Genomic DNA, 16,741 nt, shown 5'->3' on the forward strand with positions numbered 1-16,741 from the left:
CCTGATTGAGCATCTTGCTTTCTTTTTGTTTTCATGCTTCTTTAATTAACTTAAAGCACTGGCCTCTGATCCTTCTCGGCACTGGGCATGTAACAAACCATTAGCAAAATCGTATTTTGTTTTCTCTTTTCAACCTGCATCCTTAACAGGGAGGGCAAGAAAGTACTGAGGAGATTATGCAGCCTGTAATCTACGCAGTCTGTGCTCTGGGAACCTCTACTAACAGCTTTTCTTGGTATCTGTTTTTAAATATTGACACATTTAGTTTTTTAATACCAGAACTATGAGGCATGAAGCGAGTCTAGCAGGGGATAGGATTGTAAGAGATGAAGGGAGGTAGTTTTTACACAATATGTGCTTAACCTGAAGAACTCTTTGCCAAATTGCTAGAGATGTTAAAAGCRTGTTTGAATTCAAGAAAGACTTTCAGGTTTGTGACAGGGGATCTGTGAAGGATGATTAATATTAAAAAGAAAGATAGAGACTCCACCTKAGGAAGTTTCTGAGCTGCAACTTCCTGGCGGCTGGGAGGCTTTCTGAGGAAGTGCCACCACATGGCTTTCCTGTCCTACAGCCTTCAGCAGCACTTGCTGTTTGCCCCTGGCAGCGCATAGCGGTCAGAGGGGCCCAATGTGCCCCTGGTGGCTTCCCTAGCATCACGGGGCTGGGCCAGGGGGCTGCCGGGCTGGGTCTGGCCAGTGGAAGATCACTGGAAGAGCCAGACCTTGATGTTTGGTTGAAGGGTGCAGCAAGTACTGCAAGGTGCCCAAGCAGGCCACAGGAAAAGCTTCCTCTAATTGAATGTTACTGAAGCACCCCAATTCAGCAAGCTGGTCGGTTATTCCAAGGGACCAAAGTGGCAATGATCCACTGTATTTTCCAGATCTGGAGGTTGATCATACCGTCTTCACAGCCCTGCCCAGATTTCCCTGTGTATGTTAGGACTAACAGCATTGAGTAGCTTGCTAGCTCTGGAATGAAGAAGATACCAGTACTTGGCGATAAGAAAGCAGGGATTTGTCATTTGAAGATATCAGGATTTTGACCCGCGAATGAATCGTACCCGTGGGGATTTCACTGACGAGCTGCATTCTCTGTCGTGTAGCTGATCCAAGAATGGGACAGGGGTTAGGTTAGGGCTTTGGCCCGTGAGCCTGCCCAAGGCGCAGCAGGATGGTGCAGGAGCTTCTGTGCTCAGCGTGGTGCCATTTCAGCTGCTGCCTGGGGCCGTCCCTCCTGCAGCACAGGCTGCAGAACAGGACCGAGGATCTGCTGCTGAGCAGCTCGCAGCCCGGGGGTGACAGAAACAGAAATCAGCGCCAGAGCAGTTCTGAGCTCCCAGCGCTGAGACATGGACACCTCGCCTATTCCTCTATCTCCTGGGGCTTGCTTCCAGCAGAGGGACAGGGAATACAGCCTGGGCAGTGACCCCTTCACTCTGCTCTCCCTGGAGAATGGGCAGCACAGGTGAATTTGCCAGGAGAAAGTATTTCTGCGAAAGCAACCGTTTGCTTTCCAAGGGCAGGATTAGGTAGTTTCTTAGATTATATTATCTTGTTAAGAAGGTAGGCGCAAACAGGATGTGGTTAAGCAGTTGGTTGCTGAAAGGGAAGAGCTAATTGCTTCTGAAATGCTGCTAATCAGTGCTGAGTACTTAGCTAGTTCAGGCTGTGGACAGTAGGTCTCCCAAAACTGCAGGTATTAAATTATGATTGAAGTTTTTTCCRTTAGATGTCCTGGTTTTACATAGAAGGTAAGTTGTTACTCCAARCTAGTGACTAGGTGAACATCCTGAGCCATGAGCAGTACATAATAATCTGCATGGGCCACTGGAAGATAATTACATTAGTTAATGAATACTAGGGTTAATTAATTACCAATTMATTACCATAGGTTATAGATAGCTAGTTGCCCATAGCAGCAGTGAATCAGTTACTGATGGGAAGGGGATATGTTATACAATGAATTGTTAGGTACCTTGGCTATAGGCAGTTGACAGTTTAGTTTAGTTTAAGAGGACAGGCCTTAATATTAGGAAAGCCAAAGCTATAGCTGTGAAAGCCCTTGCAGTGCCACTGCGCTGCTCAAACACTTGCCCACCRTTAAGGAAGTTTGGAATTTGACTTACCAGGTACCATTCCTGCAAGAGTTGAGGTTGGGTAGCTGCCTTGTCCAGTTGGGGGCACGTGGGGTGGGTAGCCAGGCAAGGTGGTGCTTGCCATATCGCGACCTGGGAAGGGAAAGAATGGGAAGACATGATCAGTAGRGATAAGAACATTGAATACTGCTTTGATATCATCTAATGTCCTACCATCAAGTGACTAGCAGCTCGATAGGCAAGTGCTGTGTGACATTCTCATATATCTGCTGACCTTCCCGTGAAAATTTTGGCAGGAAGACTGTGACACTTTTGATCTCAGGCTTTAAGGATGGATGTTAAAACTTGTCTTCTTGAGGCTCAGAAGAATTGTTTTTATTTTGCTGTAGATATTTTGAGCCTGTTAGAAATTCTGGATATATTTCTACTAAATCAATATGGCCCCAGGCTGCACGGAGAATGAGAGCATGTTCATTGCCAGAGTAGCTGAGGTCCTACATGCAGTGGCTGCAGTTCCAAAACCGTGGTGACGTCTCAGCTCGCGATCGATGTGGAAGGCTCTGCAAAATGACTCAGGAGTTTTCTGTGCCTCTCTGTTCCCACCTCTGCCATTTCACCTGCTCATTACTTTAGCCAAGTCACTTCACTGCTCTGGGCTGCTTTTTTATGCTGCAAACTCTTTGGGGCAAGGACACACTCATTACTTTTGCACAGTGCCTAACACAAGAGAGATCTAATACCGATTGGAATCCTTCCAGTTGCTGGTGTAATACCTATAATAGTAGAATTGAGGAGCTTAATTTGATTTCCACTTCATTTTTATCACAGGTGCAAGTTTTTGCTAATAATTCCCAAAGCCTTTGTATCTTTTCTCCACCAAAAAAAAGTAGAGAGCAGAACGGACTGGGAGGATGATTGCAGTTTATTTTTCATCTCTTAGGAAGTGCAGCTGGAGGCTTCTTGGTTGATGCCAGAGGCATTTCCTCATTTGGATTGGTTAGTCTGAAAATGGGCCAGCCAGAAGGGCATTTTGCTGTTAGTGCTTATTGCATTTAAATGAACTAAAATCATCTCAGAARCTGCTGGGAGTTTCAAGCCAAAAMCAAAAAACAACAACAACAACAAAAAAAGGCTAAATAAATTAAGATAATCTTTCCCCCACAGCTGCTGAGAGATTTACAGCTCAACCTCCAGTGCTGCCTACTGAGATCTCAGCCTGTTCCAATCATCCAAAGCCTTTCGCATTCCCTAGGTGAGTTGCAGCTCACCAAGAAGTTTGTGCCGCTTCTTGTTCCTTTATTAAGTTTTCTCTGTTCTGCCTGTTCTGACGTCAAGGGGACTGCAGTCTGATTCTCCTTTAGAAGTGTCAGTTTAAGTAAGGCCCATTAACACTGCTGGAGCTGCTGGAACTGTGCAGAGGTGTGAGAATGGAGGACGAGCAGGAATTGTTTGAGGTCTATGGTAATTGATAAAGTAGGCTTGGGACAGCAGGGAAGCTTGGCAGAGGAAATAAGAATAAATGGAAGTTATTCAGCAGAGCRATGACCGAATCAACATGGAGAATTAATCCTAACTCCCCAAAGAGGAAGTTTCTCTAGAATGGGGTGGGCTAAGCCAGTGTCACTGGTTGCATAGATTTTGACTAAAGATTGCCAAAGGGACTTGTTCAATAAGCAGAAAAGCAAGTCCCTTTTTGTTCCTGAAGAGGTTCCTGACCACTCTTCTGTTCTTTTATCACTGTCAAGAGTATGACTAACACCTACTAGCTGTGGATCTTTTTTTCTCACATTCTTTTGAGGGAAGAAAATCTTGTTTAAAAATTTTGTCCCCTTGGTTTCCTAAGCTGACTAGTCTGAGATGTAACTGTAGGTGATGAGCGAGAATACAGTGTTGCTGAAAAGTTAGGAAGAACATTATATAGTAGCAGGCAAAATTAATCCCTTTTGACACTTCCATTCAATGGGAACACATACACACATGCTCTCCTACCTGATTTAGGCACCTAAGCCCCTATGTTTTTATTCAGACGTGAGTGCACAGAGGCTGATGCTCAAAACTCAGTATGGACAGTTCACTGGGAAGTGGTCATCTGTCAAATCCAGACCCGGGAGAATGCAAATAACAAACCAGGAGAGTATCAACACAGATGAGAGTCCCACAGAGAGTCTTACAATGCTGCTACGTACAACCAGCCCCCTTCCCTTATGTCCATTCACTGTAAACAGGTAAAAAGGATTATTAAATTCTGGTACTCCAGGGTTATRACAAAACTAGTACTTGTCCTGCTGAGCCGCATTTCTCCAATTCCAACTACTCTACCATTCTCCAAGAGCCTTCTGAGTGATAAACCTAGTGCCTTTCTCACTTTATCATAGTGCCTTATCTTTGTGTGAAAGACATGCTTTTTCCTGTGTCTAATTCTTCAAAACATATTAAGGCAACTGCRTCTCCTGAACCAGAGTGTCTCCTGGGTTAGAGGATGGGTAGATGTGTCTATATCCGTGCWGGACTGCACTGTTGGAGAGACTCTCTCAGGGAATTCTTATCTTGCCCAGTGCCCAGAGCTTAGGGGTTCTTACTGGCTGCACTAAGGTTCTGAATCCAGAGCACAAGAGTCTTCTCTGCTATTTGCTTGCTGCAAGCTTGGAGGTGCAAGTCTCATCCAACAAGACAAARGGAGAATGTTAGGTCAAAAGAGACAAATCATGTAGGAACATGGAGGAGGCAGAGGTAMGGTTTGCTTCGTGTGCGCCAGGACCTGTAACCTGCACCCTGAACAACTTGGCCATTGGAAAGGCCCCAGTGATGTTCTGTGACCCATTGCTGTGGGTAACAGCAGCCTCAATGTCTCCGAGTTGGGGTCTCTGAACGCTAAGATGTTTCTCCCTGTTTCATCCACAAGAGCTTCCCCAGTACCTGCCCTGAACTTCTTCCTCTCTTCCCCTACCCTCTCTGCCACTGCCCTCCCCTGCCTTCTGCTTCCTTCACTTGCACATCTGAAGGCCTTAGTCGTGTTCCTCTGCCCATGGAGCTGTGGTCCCTGCCCTACCTTCCTGGCTGTGGCCGGYGTCGTGCCCTGCTCCTGGGCTCTCTGTCTGGGGCAGGGGCACCCGCTCACCCTCCCGGGCGGGCAGAGCCAGGCGCTGCTCCGGTGCAGCTGGGCAATGCTCCCGGCTGCTCCTGCATTTACCAGCTTCTTGGTGGCTTTAGCAGCCCAYGCCGAGCTGCCCCGCTGGCAGTGCTGGAGCTGGCGGTGCTGGAGCTGGCRGTGCTGGAGCTGCCGGGCTYACTCGAGCTGCAGCCRTCTACCTCAGACTGGCACACCGTGCAGACAGTACCCAGGGCACTGTGGTGCTTTGGGTAACACAGGATTTTGCCRTATAAGTGGTTCCATACTGAGCCCCAAACCCATCCAACTGGGACACCAGCCCCTTCTATGTAGTGACAGCTTTTTCCCCATTTTGCTGTACAAAAATGAAGGAGAGGCACGAACTGCAGGGGCTGGGAACCCTGGTGCRCGGGCGGACGTGCGAGAGGGGCGCTGCGGCTGGCGCGTGCCCGCAAAGAGCCTGCAGCGCTTGGCGGCCTCCCCGCGAGGCCAGGGCGCCCCCCTTCCTGCAGCACCCCCACTCGCTGCGAGCGCGGCCAAGGCCGTTACCTGCTATGAGCGGCTGGCTGCTGGACTGCCCAAAGTGGGCGCCATGGTGGAGGAAGGCGCCGTAGCAAGGCGTGGACGCATCGTCTGAAAGGGCCATGTGGAAGGGCTGGAGGTCAGCCTGCCCAGAGCCGGCCGGCGTGGTGGGGGTGAAAGGGGTGAGAGAGGCTCCATGAGGCTCTTGCTTTATACTGAGGGGAGAGGAGAGGTTTTCTGTGGTAGGGCAAGGGATGGACACGGACAGACAAAGGGAACGGGGGCGGGAAGAGGAGGGGGGGGAGGGAGGAGAGGAAGAACAAAATGGGTAAATGAAAATGGAGTGGTTAAAATCTACAGGGAAATTAATTTAAAAATGGAAATAAACATAAAAATAAAAAGGTTAGGGGTGGATCGGAGGAGCCGGTGCTGAGACAAGAGCAGTGAGCACACCCGGGGCCAGGCCTGAACTGCAGTGGTGCCTCTGCAGGGCAGCGAGGTGAGAGGGTGGAGTGCGGTGGCAGGGGGAGGGACGGGATGCGGGAAGGGAGACGTGAGCGGGAAGCATGCGAGACGGGAAGGACAGGACGAAGCGTAGGGCTGAGGAAGGGAGAAGGATGCTCTCAAGCTTCTGTGCCCCCTTCCCTGCTCCTTTCTCTTGCTGGCCTGGCGGCTCAGGAGACGCAGCACTGACACCGTTTGGCCCAGCAAATTCTCCACTTAGTTTCCTCAAACCCGAGGTAACCCTGCCTAGGAGAGCAGCACGGTCACGAGCATCTGTTGGGCAGGATGCTCGGTGTAATGGCCAAAGCCTGCAAAGCCAAGCTCCATAAACACTTTGACAAAAGAGGTGCAGGTTAAAATGAGAAATGGGACTGTGCCGTTCATAGGAGGAGAGAGAGATCAATCAATTGATCTTGTTTGCACTGGCACAGTTGGGAGCTTTGATCATAAAAGCCCTCAATACTGACTTTGGTGGTTCCTAAGGTACAGGGTTGCCAGGCAGGTATCTTGATGGAGAGACAGGAGGGGAGAGGGTCGGGGGAAYGTTACAGGAGGTCCTATTTTCATTGTTATTTTCACTGGGCCTCCATTTCTGTTGGGAAAATTTGCACAGAGAAAACAGAGTTCTGAGACCGCCCCTAGCTTGGCTCCCCCTTAAGAGATGTGAGAGTTGGAGAACTCAGTGACCTAAAACACGGCTACACCAGCACACCCACTGTGGTTGGGTCAGCCGTAATGGAGTCCCATATTTGAACACCTGAAAGAGAAGTATGGATGATGTGATCAGATCCTATCCAAGCCGTCTAGCAAGCCATCCACCCTCAGGTAAACACAGCCAAGCCAGCAAATGAAACCCATTTCTCTGTGATGATGGCAAGTGTTACCAATGGCATATGAGATAAGTTAGCTCTAGTGGTTTTGATTTATAAAGAGAAATATAAATGTGACATATAATTAGGTTGTAAATCTGACTTCATTAACGTAGAACTAGCTTAATGAAGTCTGGGTACCTTATTGTAAAGCTGCAGTGTTGACCCAGCAGTAAAGAGCTGGGCAGTTTAGGGCTCCAAATGCTGTTTATCTTGAAGGTTTTGTCTCTTAAAGGTTCGCTACCTGGCAAAAGCGATAGTTTGCCGTCTGTGCTCTCCTCSAAGTTTTTCTAACCTGGGTGACCAGCAAAGCTCTCTGATCCCTGAGATTCCTTTTCAGGAAAGATGGTCAAGTTCAGACCATTGGGAACCATCAGAAAGATCTGGCCAATAGATAACAGTTCCTCTTCCGTGAGGTTACTTACGTGAAGCCTCTAGGGTGCCAAGTAAGGGCTAACGTTTCTTCTCCTATTTTGCCATAGGAAGTTCTGTTTAGCAAGGACCTTTCCTGGGGGATTATAGTGAATAGAAGCTGTGTGTACAGGTAATTAGAATCATCRAAGGAAGCAGCACACTGGCATCCAGGTTCTGCTCTCCACTGCTGTGTACTGTCCTGCAGTCCTGCAGGCCACTCTCTACATCTCATTGCCCAGTGTCTGCAGACAGAGAGCCCCCAAAGCTGTTTTGGTGCTGTCTCCTCTGCCATGAGGTGGCAAGGAGGGCACAGATTCACCTTCAGGCCATGCAGGCAGCTGCCAGCTGTATGGCAGTGYTGATCCAAAGGGGGTAAATTCCAAGTAATGCAGATGCTTTGGATTAATGCTGTTGCAGATCTACCTGCAGATAGAGGGGCAAAAGTTTCCATGTTTTGCAGGGCTAAGGTCAAATGATATGATTCAAGGAAGCCATTTAACTGTCCTATCTAAGCAAGATGGGGACACTTCTGTGCTGGATGTTTTGCAGATTTCCTTTCCAGGCCTAGAACACAAGAGAGGATCCTAGGGCAGGTGCAGGGAGCCCCAGGGGAAGAAAGGGCAGAGAAGGAGCTGGACTCCGGAAATGTGGGTGGGCAGAAGCAAGAGGTGCTGTGGGCAGAGGTTAATCCTGTTTGCACAGCCCCAGGCACATTCGGCTTCCTGGTCCCTCCCCTGCTTTATTTCTCTTTTAAAGCATGGAATTTTCAGCTATAATCCTTTCTAAACCACAGCATTTTTCAGGCGCTCTGTGTAAGTGAAACCATAATCTCTGGTAAAACAGACTGCTTAAGCTGCTGTAGCATTAGGCCAATCTGATCCAGCCCCTGGATTTCCTCCCTGCCCAGCCACCACAGAGAGGATTTCAGCCTGAAAGACCATCTAAAGCCCCTACGCTGGGAACAACAGGGGCAGGCCTTGCCTTGCAAAGCTGAGAAGGGTTAAGGGACCAGCAGCTATTTGTCCCGGCCTCCGGAGGCTGTTAAAGCCGCTGTCAGACTCGCAGCAGAGATGAACCCGGCCCTTTCTTGAACACATCAAGGCTTATGAAGAAAAATTCCTCCCACCTTCCAGAGGCAGCAGCACTTACTCAGTGCAGGGCGGGATAAAGAAGTCAACAGTAACATGGCAAAGAGACAGTGATACCGTGATGCTGAACACTGCGCTCTAACAGCAAATGATTGCACTGGCAAAACTCAGTCTCTTCCGTGTCTGTCTGTGTATCTGTCAGTCTGCAACTGCACAGGCATAACTTGTATCCTGGACGTCTTCACTGGCGAATGGCGTTTGCACAGTTTYACCTGTGTGTTGTCCAGCTCTCCGCTGACTAAAAGCACCTAAATTCTGTCTCCAATATAAGCCCTGCCACTGCTATGCTGGAATAATTGCCCCGGCAGTGAGTTATAGCTCCAAAGTGTGCCAGTGTAGACGAGATCAATTGATTGATCTCTCCATGCACCTATGAGTGGCACAGGCCCATTTTTCATTTTAACCACCTCAAACTTTGGCTGCGCCTTTTTGGTTCGCACTTCTCCTGCTCTCCATCCCCTAGTTCTTTTGTGCTTGTGAAGGAGGAGGGCGATGGGAGTCCCGTACTGCCCTTTCCGTCCCAGCTCCTGCTCGTGCCATCCAGCCAGCAGCCCAGGCAGCGTTTCATGCTGGTCCATCTCGCTGCRAGGGGTGTCCCTCAGTGAGATGGCACATGGGAAGCCCAGAGGAGGTATCCGTCAACATCTATTGGCATGGAAATGGCCTAGTTGGGAATGGAATGAGTTTGCAGCCCCCTCCTGAAGAAGTAGAAAGCTCTTCTCATCCCCAGCTTCTTTCTTCTAAATGGCCCATGGTATCCTTGCTTATAAGCAACCTAAAATACCAGCCAGTGTCATGGTGGGGGAAATCTGGAAGGATCAGCAAGGTGAGATAAAGTTGCAAGTGTAGCAGAGGATCAAATATTTTCTACACCTCTCTTTCTGACTGTACTTGCTGAGTTATGGCTGTTTTCCTTCTTTTCTAACTCTCTCCTCTGTTATTCTGGCGGAGAGCTACAACTGGCCTAAATTCCCCCCGCAAATGAAGGGATTTTGGCCAGACAGGGTGAGCGGAAGATTCACAGCTCTGCGTTCCTACAGAGACTCATCTCAGCTTTCATCGTGCTCCCTGCTGCTGTTGGGAAGGGCAGCAGGGGGGTCACRGGACCGGACAAGCTGCTGTTTCTCACTGCTGCTTTCCTGGCTGCGGGCACTGCTCCTTTCCAGCAAACAAGGACTGTGAGGATGGCACAGGGCTGCTTAGGGGGCTGGCCCGTGTGCACCCACTGAATACAGCCCTGCCTACCCTTCTGAGAGCAGCTGGAGTCCTTCACCTCTTCCTGGAGTCTTCGTAAAATCCTTACACGATCTCAATGTCTCATAGTCACATATCCTTATTGCATCCCTATAGGGATCGCCACTTTGTCCATAGGAACTGACACCAGAGAAGATAAGGGATGTGCCCAAGTCGATGTAGGAAGTCTGTGTCAAAGCTGAACTTTATCCTAGGGGTCTTGAATCCTATGCTTAGCCCCGAGCCCCTGAGACATCTTTTTCTTTCTCTTATTTACATTTTGCCCATGCTATTAACCTCAGTCTTAGAAAGAAATGAAAACAGAGTGGGACTGAGTCCTTAGCAATAAGGATAAGGAAGAATAAGGAATAATAATCCATAAAGCGATGGATTTACACAGCAGCCAGCGGAGCCACTTCGCTTGCTGCCCTGCAAGACCGGCGGCTCCCGAAGCCGTGCAGGAGGCCGGCGCGCCCTGACGCATCGTGCACGTCACGTCTGCTCTCTGCCATGGGAGAAGAACCAGAATCACTCAAGATATAATTCACCCGGAGAAGTTTGTTGTTTAATTATCTGCATTAATAGCAGCCCTTTGGTAGAGCAACTGAAAAGCACGTAAAGGCTCATGTACTTCTGGTTATACCCTTCTTGCCTTCTCTTTACACGGTCTGCTCACTGGGGAGGGAGCCCTGAAGGCCCAAGTTATCTTCTGGTTTTGCAGAGACCCACTGAAAGTCAACTTCCTGAGGCCCTCAGCATATTTATTTGCAGGTAGAGCTGCTGAAGAAAGATCTGCTTTAAAATTAGGGATGGGGAAATGATGTGCCAGGGTATTTGGCAAACAGGCAGGTTCGATGGATTTCGCTCTGCTGTCCCCTTCCTTGAGTCCCAGCCCCTTAGGGTATTGCATTTAGAGATGACTCCCTGTCTTAAAGGGAAGCATGAGCTTAAATTCCCTGGTGGCTTGGGACTGGGATGTTAGCACTTCAAAAAAAACGCAGATGCCTTTGAAATAGACGCTGGGGAATGTGAGTAGAGCAGAGCCCCTGGCAGCTCCACGCAGCCTGCATGGGAGCGACGCGAGGCCCCAACTCATCGTGGTGCAGGACAAACCTCCCTGCGGAGTCCATGACCATCCTACCCYACCAAAGATGGGCCACAGGTGACTGTAAGCTCTCAGTTCCTCCAAAAGACACTAGTGGGCAATTGTACAAGCATCTGACCTGGGTAAATCCAATGCAGTTGTTGGGGTTCTGCTCATCTGCTCACGGGATTGCCTAACTCAGCTGTACAGCTCGGTCTTTGCCGTCAGTGCACAAATCCACATCACAGAGAGTTTCATCATAGCCATCTTGTTTGGATCCTTCATTCAACCTCAAAAGAAAAGCTAAAATCTAACAGTTAGGAAGCCTTTCTAATTCTAGCTCCTAAAAGAAGCCCCTTTTGGCAGTGCAGAATGTGGCAGCGGGCAATGGTGCCCCCCTGCCGAGGGAGAGGGGCTGGGAATGGCCCTTTGCTGCTCTTGCCATGAGCCAGCTCACTTAAGCGCTGATTTAAGGAAGGCAGGAGTTCTTGCAACAATGGATTTCCTCCATTTTTGGGTTTCTTGCTGCAATGTACCTCTCCAGCCTACAGCCTCTTCTTCAGCATCATAAACTTAATCATATCCATTAACAATAAGCTTACTGTTAATGAACCTTCAGTTGGAAGCATAGAAATAGTTCATGCGAGTCCTTCCTTCTCCCTGTTGTTTCTGTCTGTTCCAGGGATCTTTTGTCTGGCTGTTTATCACCCTTGGCCATTTGTTCAGGGGAAGAGTAGCAGTAACTAACGCCTTTTGCCTTCCCAACTGCCCCGGCAAGATAAGAAGATGTTATCTTTCCTTGGGGATGGGAAGCTCTTGATGATAYTGAGAGGTCCTGTGAAAATCTACTTTCCTGATCTTAAGCGGCAGATGAGCAGCTTCTTGGGGCCTCTTTGCAAGAGTGAGCCCTCATTTCAGCCCAAAGCTGGAGCTTTGAGGGCAGCTCTTGATCCTTCCATCTGGGCAGGTCTGAGCCCTCAGCCTGACGTACTCAGCACCGCAGACTGACCACACAGGCCCCGGGTCCCCTCTGCCGCTGCTGCGGCAGGACCCTGATGGCCTTGCGGTGGCTGTGGCTGCCACGCAGGCACCGCCGGCACCGTGGGTGCTGCTGGGGTGCTGCTGGGGTGCTGCCTGCAGGATTCACCCTCGCTAAAGGCGGCTCTCGGCTCCGCGCAGCCCGCACGGACCTGTGCGGGACTGCAGCCCTGAGCGGGATTTCTCCCCAGCCTGAACAAGGAGAAGGGGAGGGAACTGCTCCCCCTCGCAGTGCCATGACATAAATACAGCTGGTTCTAATGCTCGCCTCAATCATGGTTTAAAACAGCAAGTTGGATCAAGCATCATTTGCCTGATGTAGATGTTTCCTAAAAGGTTGATTTTTATGGGCGGTAACAGTGACATATTTTGACAAATGCAACATTTACGCTAAACATGGTATTTCTTTTTTACTAAGTAGATGAATTACATCTGTGCACATTTATTTAAGCAATTATATTGTTTAACATAATTTGTCTTTACATATTATTCTGGGAAAATGGTGAATGATGAGTCCGTGTTATTGTTTTATTAGATTATTAACGTTTTGCTCGTGATTTGTGTCAAGTTATATACGGATGGAAATTAGAATTCAATTAAAAGCAGTGATTACAGTTTATTCCTACTAATTAAAGAAAATGACCACTAGTACCCTGACTTCCTGAATACAGTGGAATGGGAAAAGCGAGCTTCTCCAAAAAGCATATGCATTAAAAACAACTTACTAAATGAAGGAAAGGAAATATATATRTATAAAAGAAGGAAATTGAACTGATTTTAGAACCCGATTTTATAACTAATAGATCTCCTCCCTTCATACCAAGCTTAATCACTCACTGACAGAGGAAAACAAATGTTCCTGCTTTTTCAAATCCTARTTTGCTTCTTAGTTTTGAATGACCTAGTTATTGAACTGAACAAAATTCTCTTCATTCACTCACTAAGCTGAAACGAAGGAAATATTATCTGTTCACCTTGCAGGAGGCTGAGGTTGTCAAAAAATTGTTTATCATTTCAACAAACTTTTCCTGCAGGGGTCCAGCCAGTGATGTCTCCATGCTTAGCTTCCTTCAAAGCTTCAGCAGGAATCAGATGCCGTTTAAACACTGCTCCTATGTAATTTAAGGGTCTTTCAGACATAGCAAATAAGGGCCTTAATATCAGTAATTATGATTTAATCTTGCCTATTTTAACAAGGAAAATAGTAACTCATTTTAAAAAAAATGAAAATTCTGACTCTATGACAAGGACAAGGCCTAGAGGAAAGTGAGATGTGTGGAGTTCCTGCTTTATAGGTGCTTTTGTTTGAAACATCATGAGCTGCCTGTCAGGATTTCTCCCTTTGGGTSATATTTGTTCCTGTAGGCAAGAAATGTCCATCTAGCTGAAACTAGACTTTCTCTTTACCTTTCCGATAGTCTTAGGGACCATCAAGTGGGCAAACACCCCTCTACAGCAGCCTGCTAGTAAGGAAATCACCTATGTAAGGAAGGAGGCCACATACGTAAGGAAGGAGGCCACGTAGGTAAGGAAGSCCCTGGTGCCGCCCTTCTGCTGAACAGAGGCTGGGCCAGCTGCTTGCACAGCAGGGGCTCTCACCCCAAACTGTTAATAGAAGTCCCCAGAACCTGGTTTGAAGCCACCTCACTGCCTGAGAGCCTCCACTAGACAGAGAAATTACCTGAAGATGGTGTTTGGTACTGGCAGTACCAGGCAGGGCTGCGCTGTAGGTAACTGTGGTACTAGAGACTGTCACTGAATAGCAGGTCAGGGAAGATGCCTGCCTTGCTGCCCTGATGTCATCTCCAAAAGGCCTCCTTGCTCTTGGCCTAGGACACCCTGCAGACTCAGGTGCTACCTCAAGCAGACCTACCCACGGCGGGTACAAAGTCTGTGCAGTCACCTCGGGATGAAAGATTTAGTTGCAGTTTATAAGGAAGTCTCCCCAGYTCAGGCTTCCCAGACAGAAAGCAAATATGACCAGCTCTTCCCAAAGCAAAGCCTTGGCGTCCTCAACCTGTAGAAAGGCTTTAGAGCCTCGCTGGCCCATGACCAGCTGGATGCTGCAGCGAGCTCCTCAGCTCACACAGCTCTGAGAAAACACCCTTCCAAAAGCCATCAAAAACATCAACAGTAGGTAATTATCAAAAATCACAGATAAGGTTATGTATCGAACAAGGTACTGAGGTGCTCAGGTATAGCCGATGCGGAATTCCCTTCATCCATCTCAGAGTTACACTGGGGAGCTAGAAGTGCTGCGTTATTTGCCTCATCCCAGCCCTGACAGAGGCCACGCGACCTGCCCAGTGCTGTGAATGGAGCCTGAAGCCCCAGTTCCCTCCAAGTCAAGAGCAGCTGCCATCAGCGGACACCCAGGACAGGAACTGGGGTCACAGCAAGCACTTGCAAGCAGCAATTCCCTGCTGGATCTCGCTGCACTATCCCACCTTGGGAGAGGGGCCTGCGTGGGAGCGCTGCCGGCCCCGGCCTCCGCCTTCCTCGGGAGGCAGCTCTGAGCTCCTCACCTTCCTGAAACCATTGCCCAGCCTCGTAGCCAAAACACCATGAATCATTCATCTTTAATAGATTATGCAAATAAAGGACATCAGATCAATGAAGATCAATAACTGCGACCATTTAATTGCCAGCAAAACCATTTTAAGAATGAGCATTATCTGCAGTCCTTTCTTGGGTAATGGCACCATTAATCCAAACGTTGGATCCTGGCCTAAGTGTAGAGGAAAAATTCTGCAGCCCTCTTCCCCGCCGCCTTTCAGGGTGTCGAGGGTTTTCTCCCCTTCCATTTCCAGTTTCTGAGTTTCCCCATCATTACCAGCAATGAGCAGCTCCTAGCGCTAATAGTTCTGCTTTTGTTACTCGGCGCTGATTGAAATGTCGCGTACAGATTGAGATGTTAGTGCTAAGTTGCCACCTGGGAACGTCAAGCTGGGTCTGAAATGAACTTTTCTCACTCTTGGATCCAGATGGATCAGATGGGGATGTTCCCAGGCTGAGCTGGGAGGATTCCAGGGCCTGGGATGGCGGTGGTGCGGGGTGACACACGGAGAGGATTTTCTGCCTCTGACCACAGCCTCTTCTTTAAGACTGAATCTGTCTTCTCCCCTACCCTGAGTCATCATGTCCCATACTTGGGCAGTATCTCCAGGTTTTGGGAATTCATCTCTAATGTTAACAGGCCAAAATGTACYGTTTCTCTTAGGGAGAAGGACAGGAGAGAGCAATTTTCACAGCCCCTTTGAATTTAAACTCTGTAACTTGAGGCACCTCACCTCAAGGTCCAGCTAAGGGGACCTCCTTCCATGAAGGAAAGACAGTCCAGCTGTTCTGGCTTTGGGAATGGGAATGTTTCCTGTGAGGGATGCAGGTCTGCTGTGTGGTAGAAGCTGGATTTTGTCTTGCGTGTGAGAATACACAGAAAAGTGACACAGTTTTGCCACGGGTGACCCATTTTCCCGGAGGGCGAAGCGGCTGCAAGGCAGTTCTGCACCCTCTAGGCACCCTCAGTGTACAGCAGCCTCTTGTCTCGGTGTGCAGTAACCCCCTGTGGCTCCCCGGGACACCCTGCACAGCCCACCCTGGCTCCTTGGTGGCTGGTGTAGCTGTTGCTAATCCCCCACGGGCCAAACTTTCTGGTGGCTCAATGTTGCATGCGGCACAGTCCCTTTGCAGAGTGCTTGCTGGACAAGCACCGCCTGCCTGCCGCTTCCCTGACCCCAGGGCTGCTGCCCGTTCATTTTTCCAAGCAAAGGCAGAGACAGGAGCTCCAGTGGTGTAGATTCTGCGCCCTCACAGGGCAGCTCTGTGGCCAAGCGGCAGCTCCTTCTCTGCTAACAGGACACGTCTCTGCCAGGGTTATTTCTCAGCTCAGCCTGGGCGCTTCGAGGGTGGGTGGTGTAGTGGGGCAGCTCACCTGAGCCGGGCAGCTGCTTTAGCTGCAGAGCGAGCTCTCAGCTCTGTGGCAGCTGCGCGAGCGCGAAGCTGTAGCGGCTAACACAAGCCCTGGCAGCCCCTTGGAAGAGGCTGTGGCCCCTGATTATCTCGTGTGGCCCTAGATGTGCCCAGAGCAGGCACTCCAATAGCGGTGCCGGGTTGGCATGCCCTGGGAGCCCAGAAAGCCCGTGCTCGCCAAGGCCCGCGAGGGCACCCGGCACAGAGGACGTGTCAATGGGGCGGCTGCTGCAGCCGCTGCCTCTGGTCTCTGCGCATCCCCTTCTCTGCTCTGGCTCTTGGTCTCGTTTCCTGCTCTGGCTTCCCGGTCACACCGGGGTTTAATGTGCCCGCGATCAGGGAAGGAGGGAGGCTGTGAACAAATTTCTTATGCCAGCTGCTGCTGGAGACTCATGGGCCCAAGGAAAAGGGAGGTTAGCAGTCACAGTTCAGCAGACTTCAGAATTTAACTTGCAAATGCCCCTTTCAAATTCCAGGGGTGAGTAAAACATAAATTATCATCTTTCCCCTAGAGCTCCAAGTGCAGATCATGGCTGAGCCATGAACCTCATGTTCCCAGACACCCGGAAGAAATCACAGAGCACATTGGGACGCATCCGTCCGCCGCCGCCATCCATCCCTGGCCACATGTGGGCACAGCTCCTGCTCCCTCCTGCCTTTCGCTCCCTCGGACTCATCCCTTGGCACCTCTAGGTGGCCCCCAGACCAGCTCCAGCTTCTCTGCACCCTTCCTTCCTGCACAGTCTCTCTGTC

The 16,741-nt window shown here is 49.4% G+C and overlaps 1 protein-coding gene across 6 annotated transcripts in view; it reads right to left on the minus strand.

Annotated features, from left to right (window-relative positions):
- The window catches only part of PAX2 (paired box 2), a 74,097-nt gene that overhangs the window by 3,834 nt on the left and 53,522 nt on the right, over positions 1 to 16,741 (minus strand). For all 6 annotated transcript variants that reach the window (XM_026050583.1, XM_026050591.1, XM_026050612.1 and 3 more), the window contains one exon: positions 2,129 to 2,230. In XM_026050583.1, the coding sequence (XP_025906368.1) occupies positions 2,129 to 2,230 (102 nt within the window). The remainder of the gene's footprint in view (positions 1 to 2,128; positions 2,231 to 16,741) is intronic.

The sequence above is a fragment of the Nothoprocta perdicaria genome, unplaced genomic scaffold, assembly GCF_003342845.1.
Source record: "Nothoprocta perdicaria isolate Ctin4 unplaced genomic scaffold, notPer1 scaffold_110, whole genome shotgun sequence".
NCBI classification, from domain to species: Eukaryota; Metazoa; Chordata; class Aves; order Tinamiformes; family Tinamidae; genus Nothoprocta; species Nothoprocta perdicaria.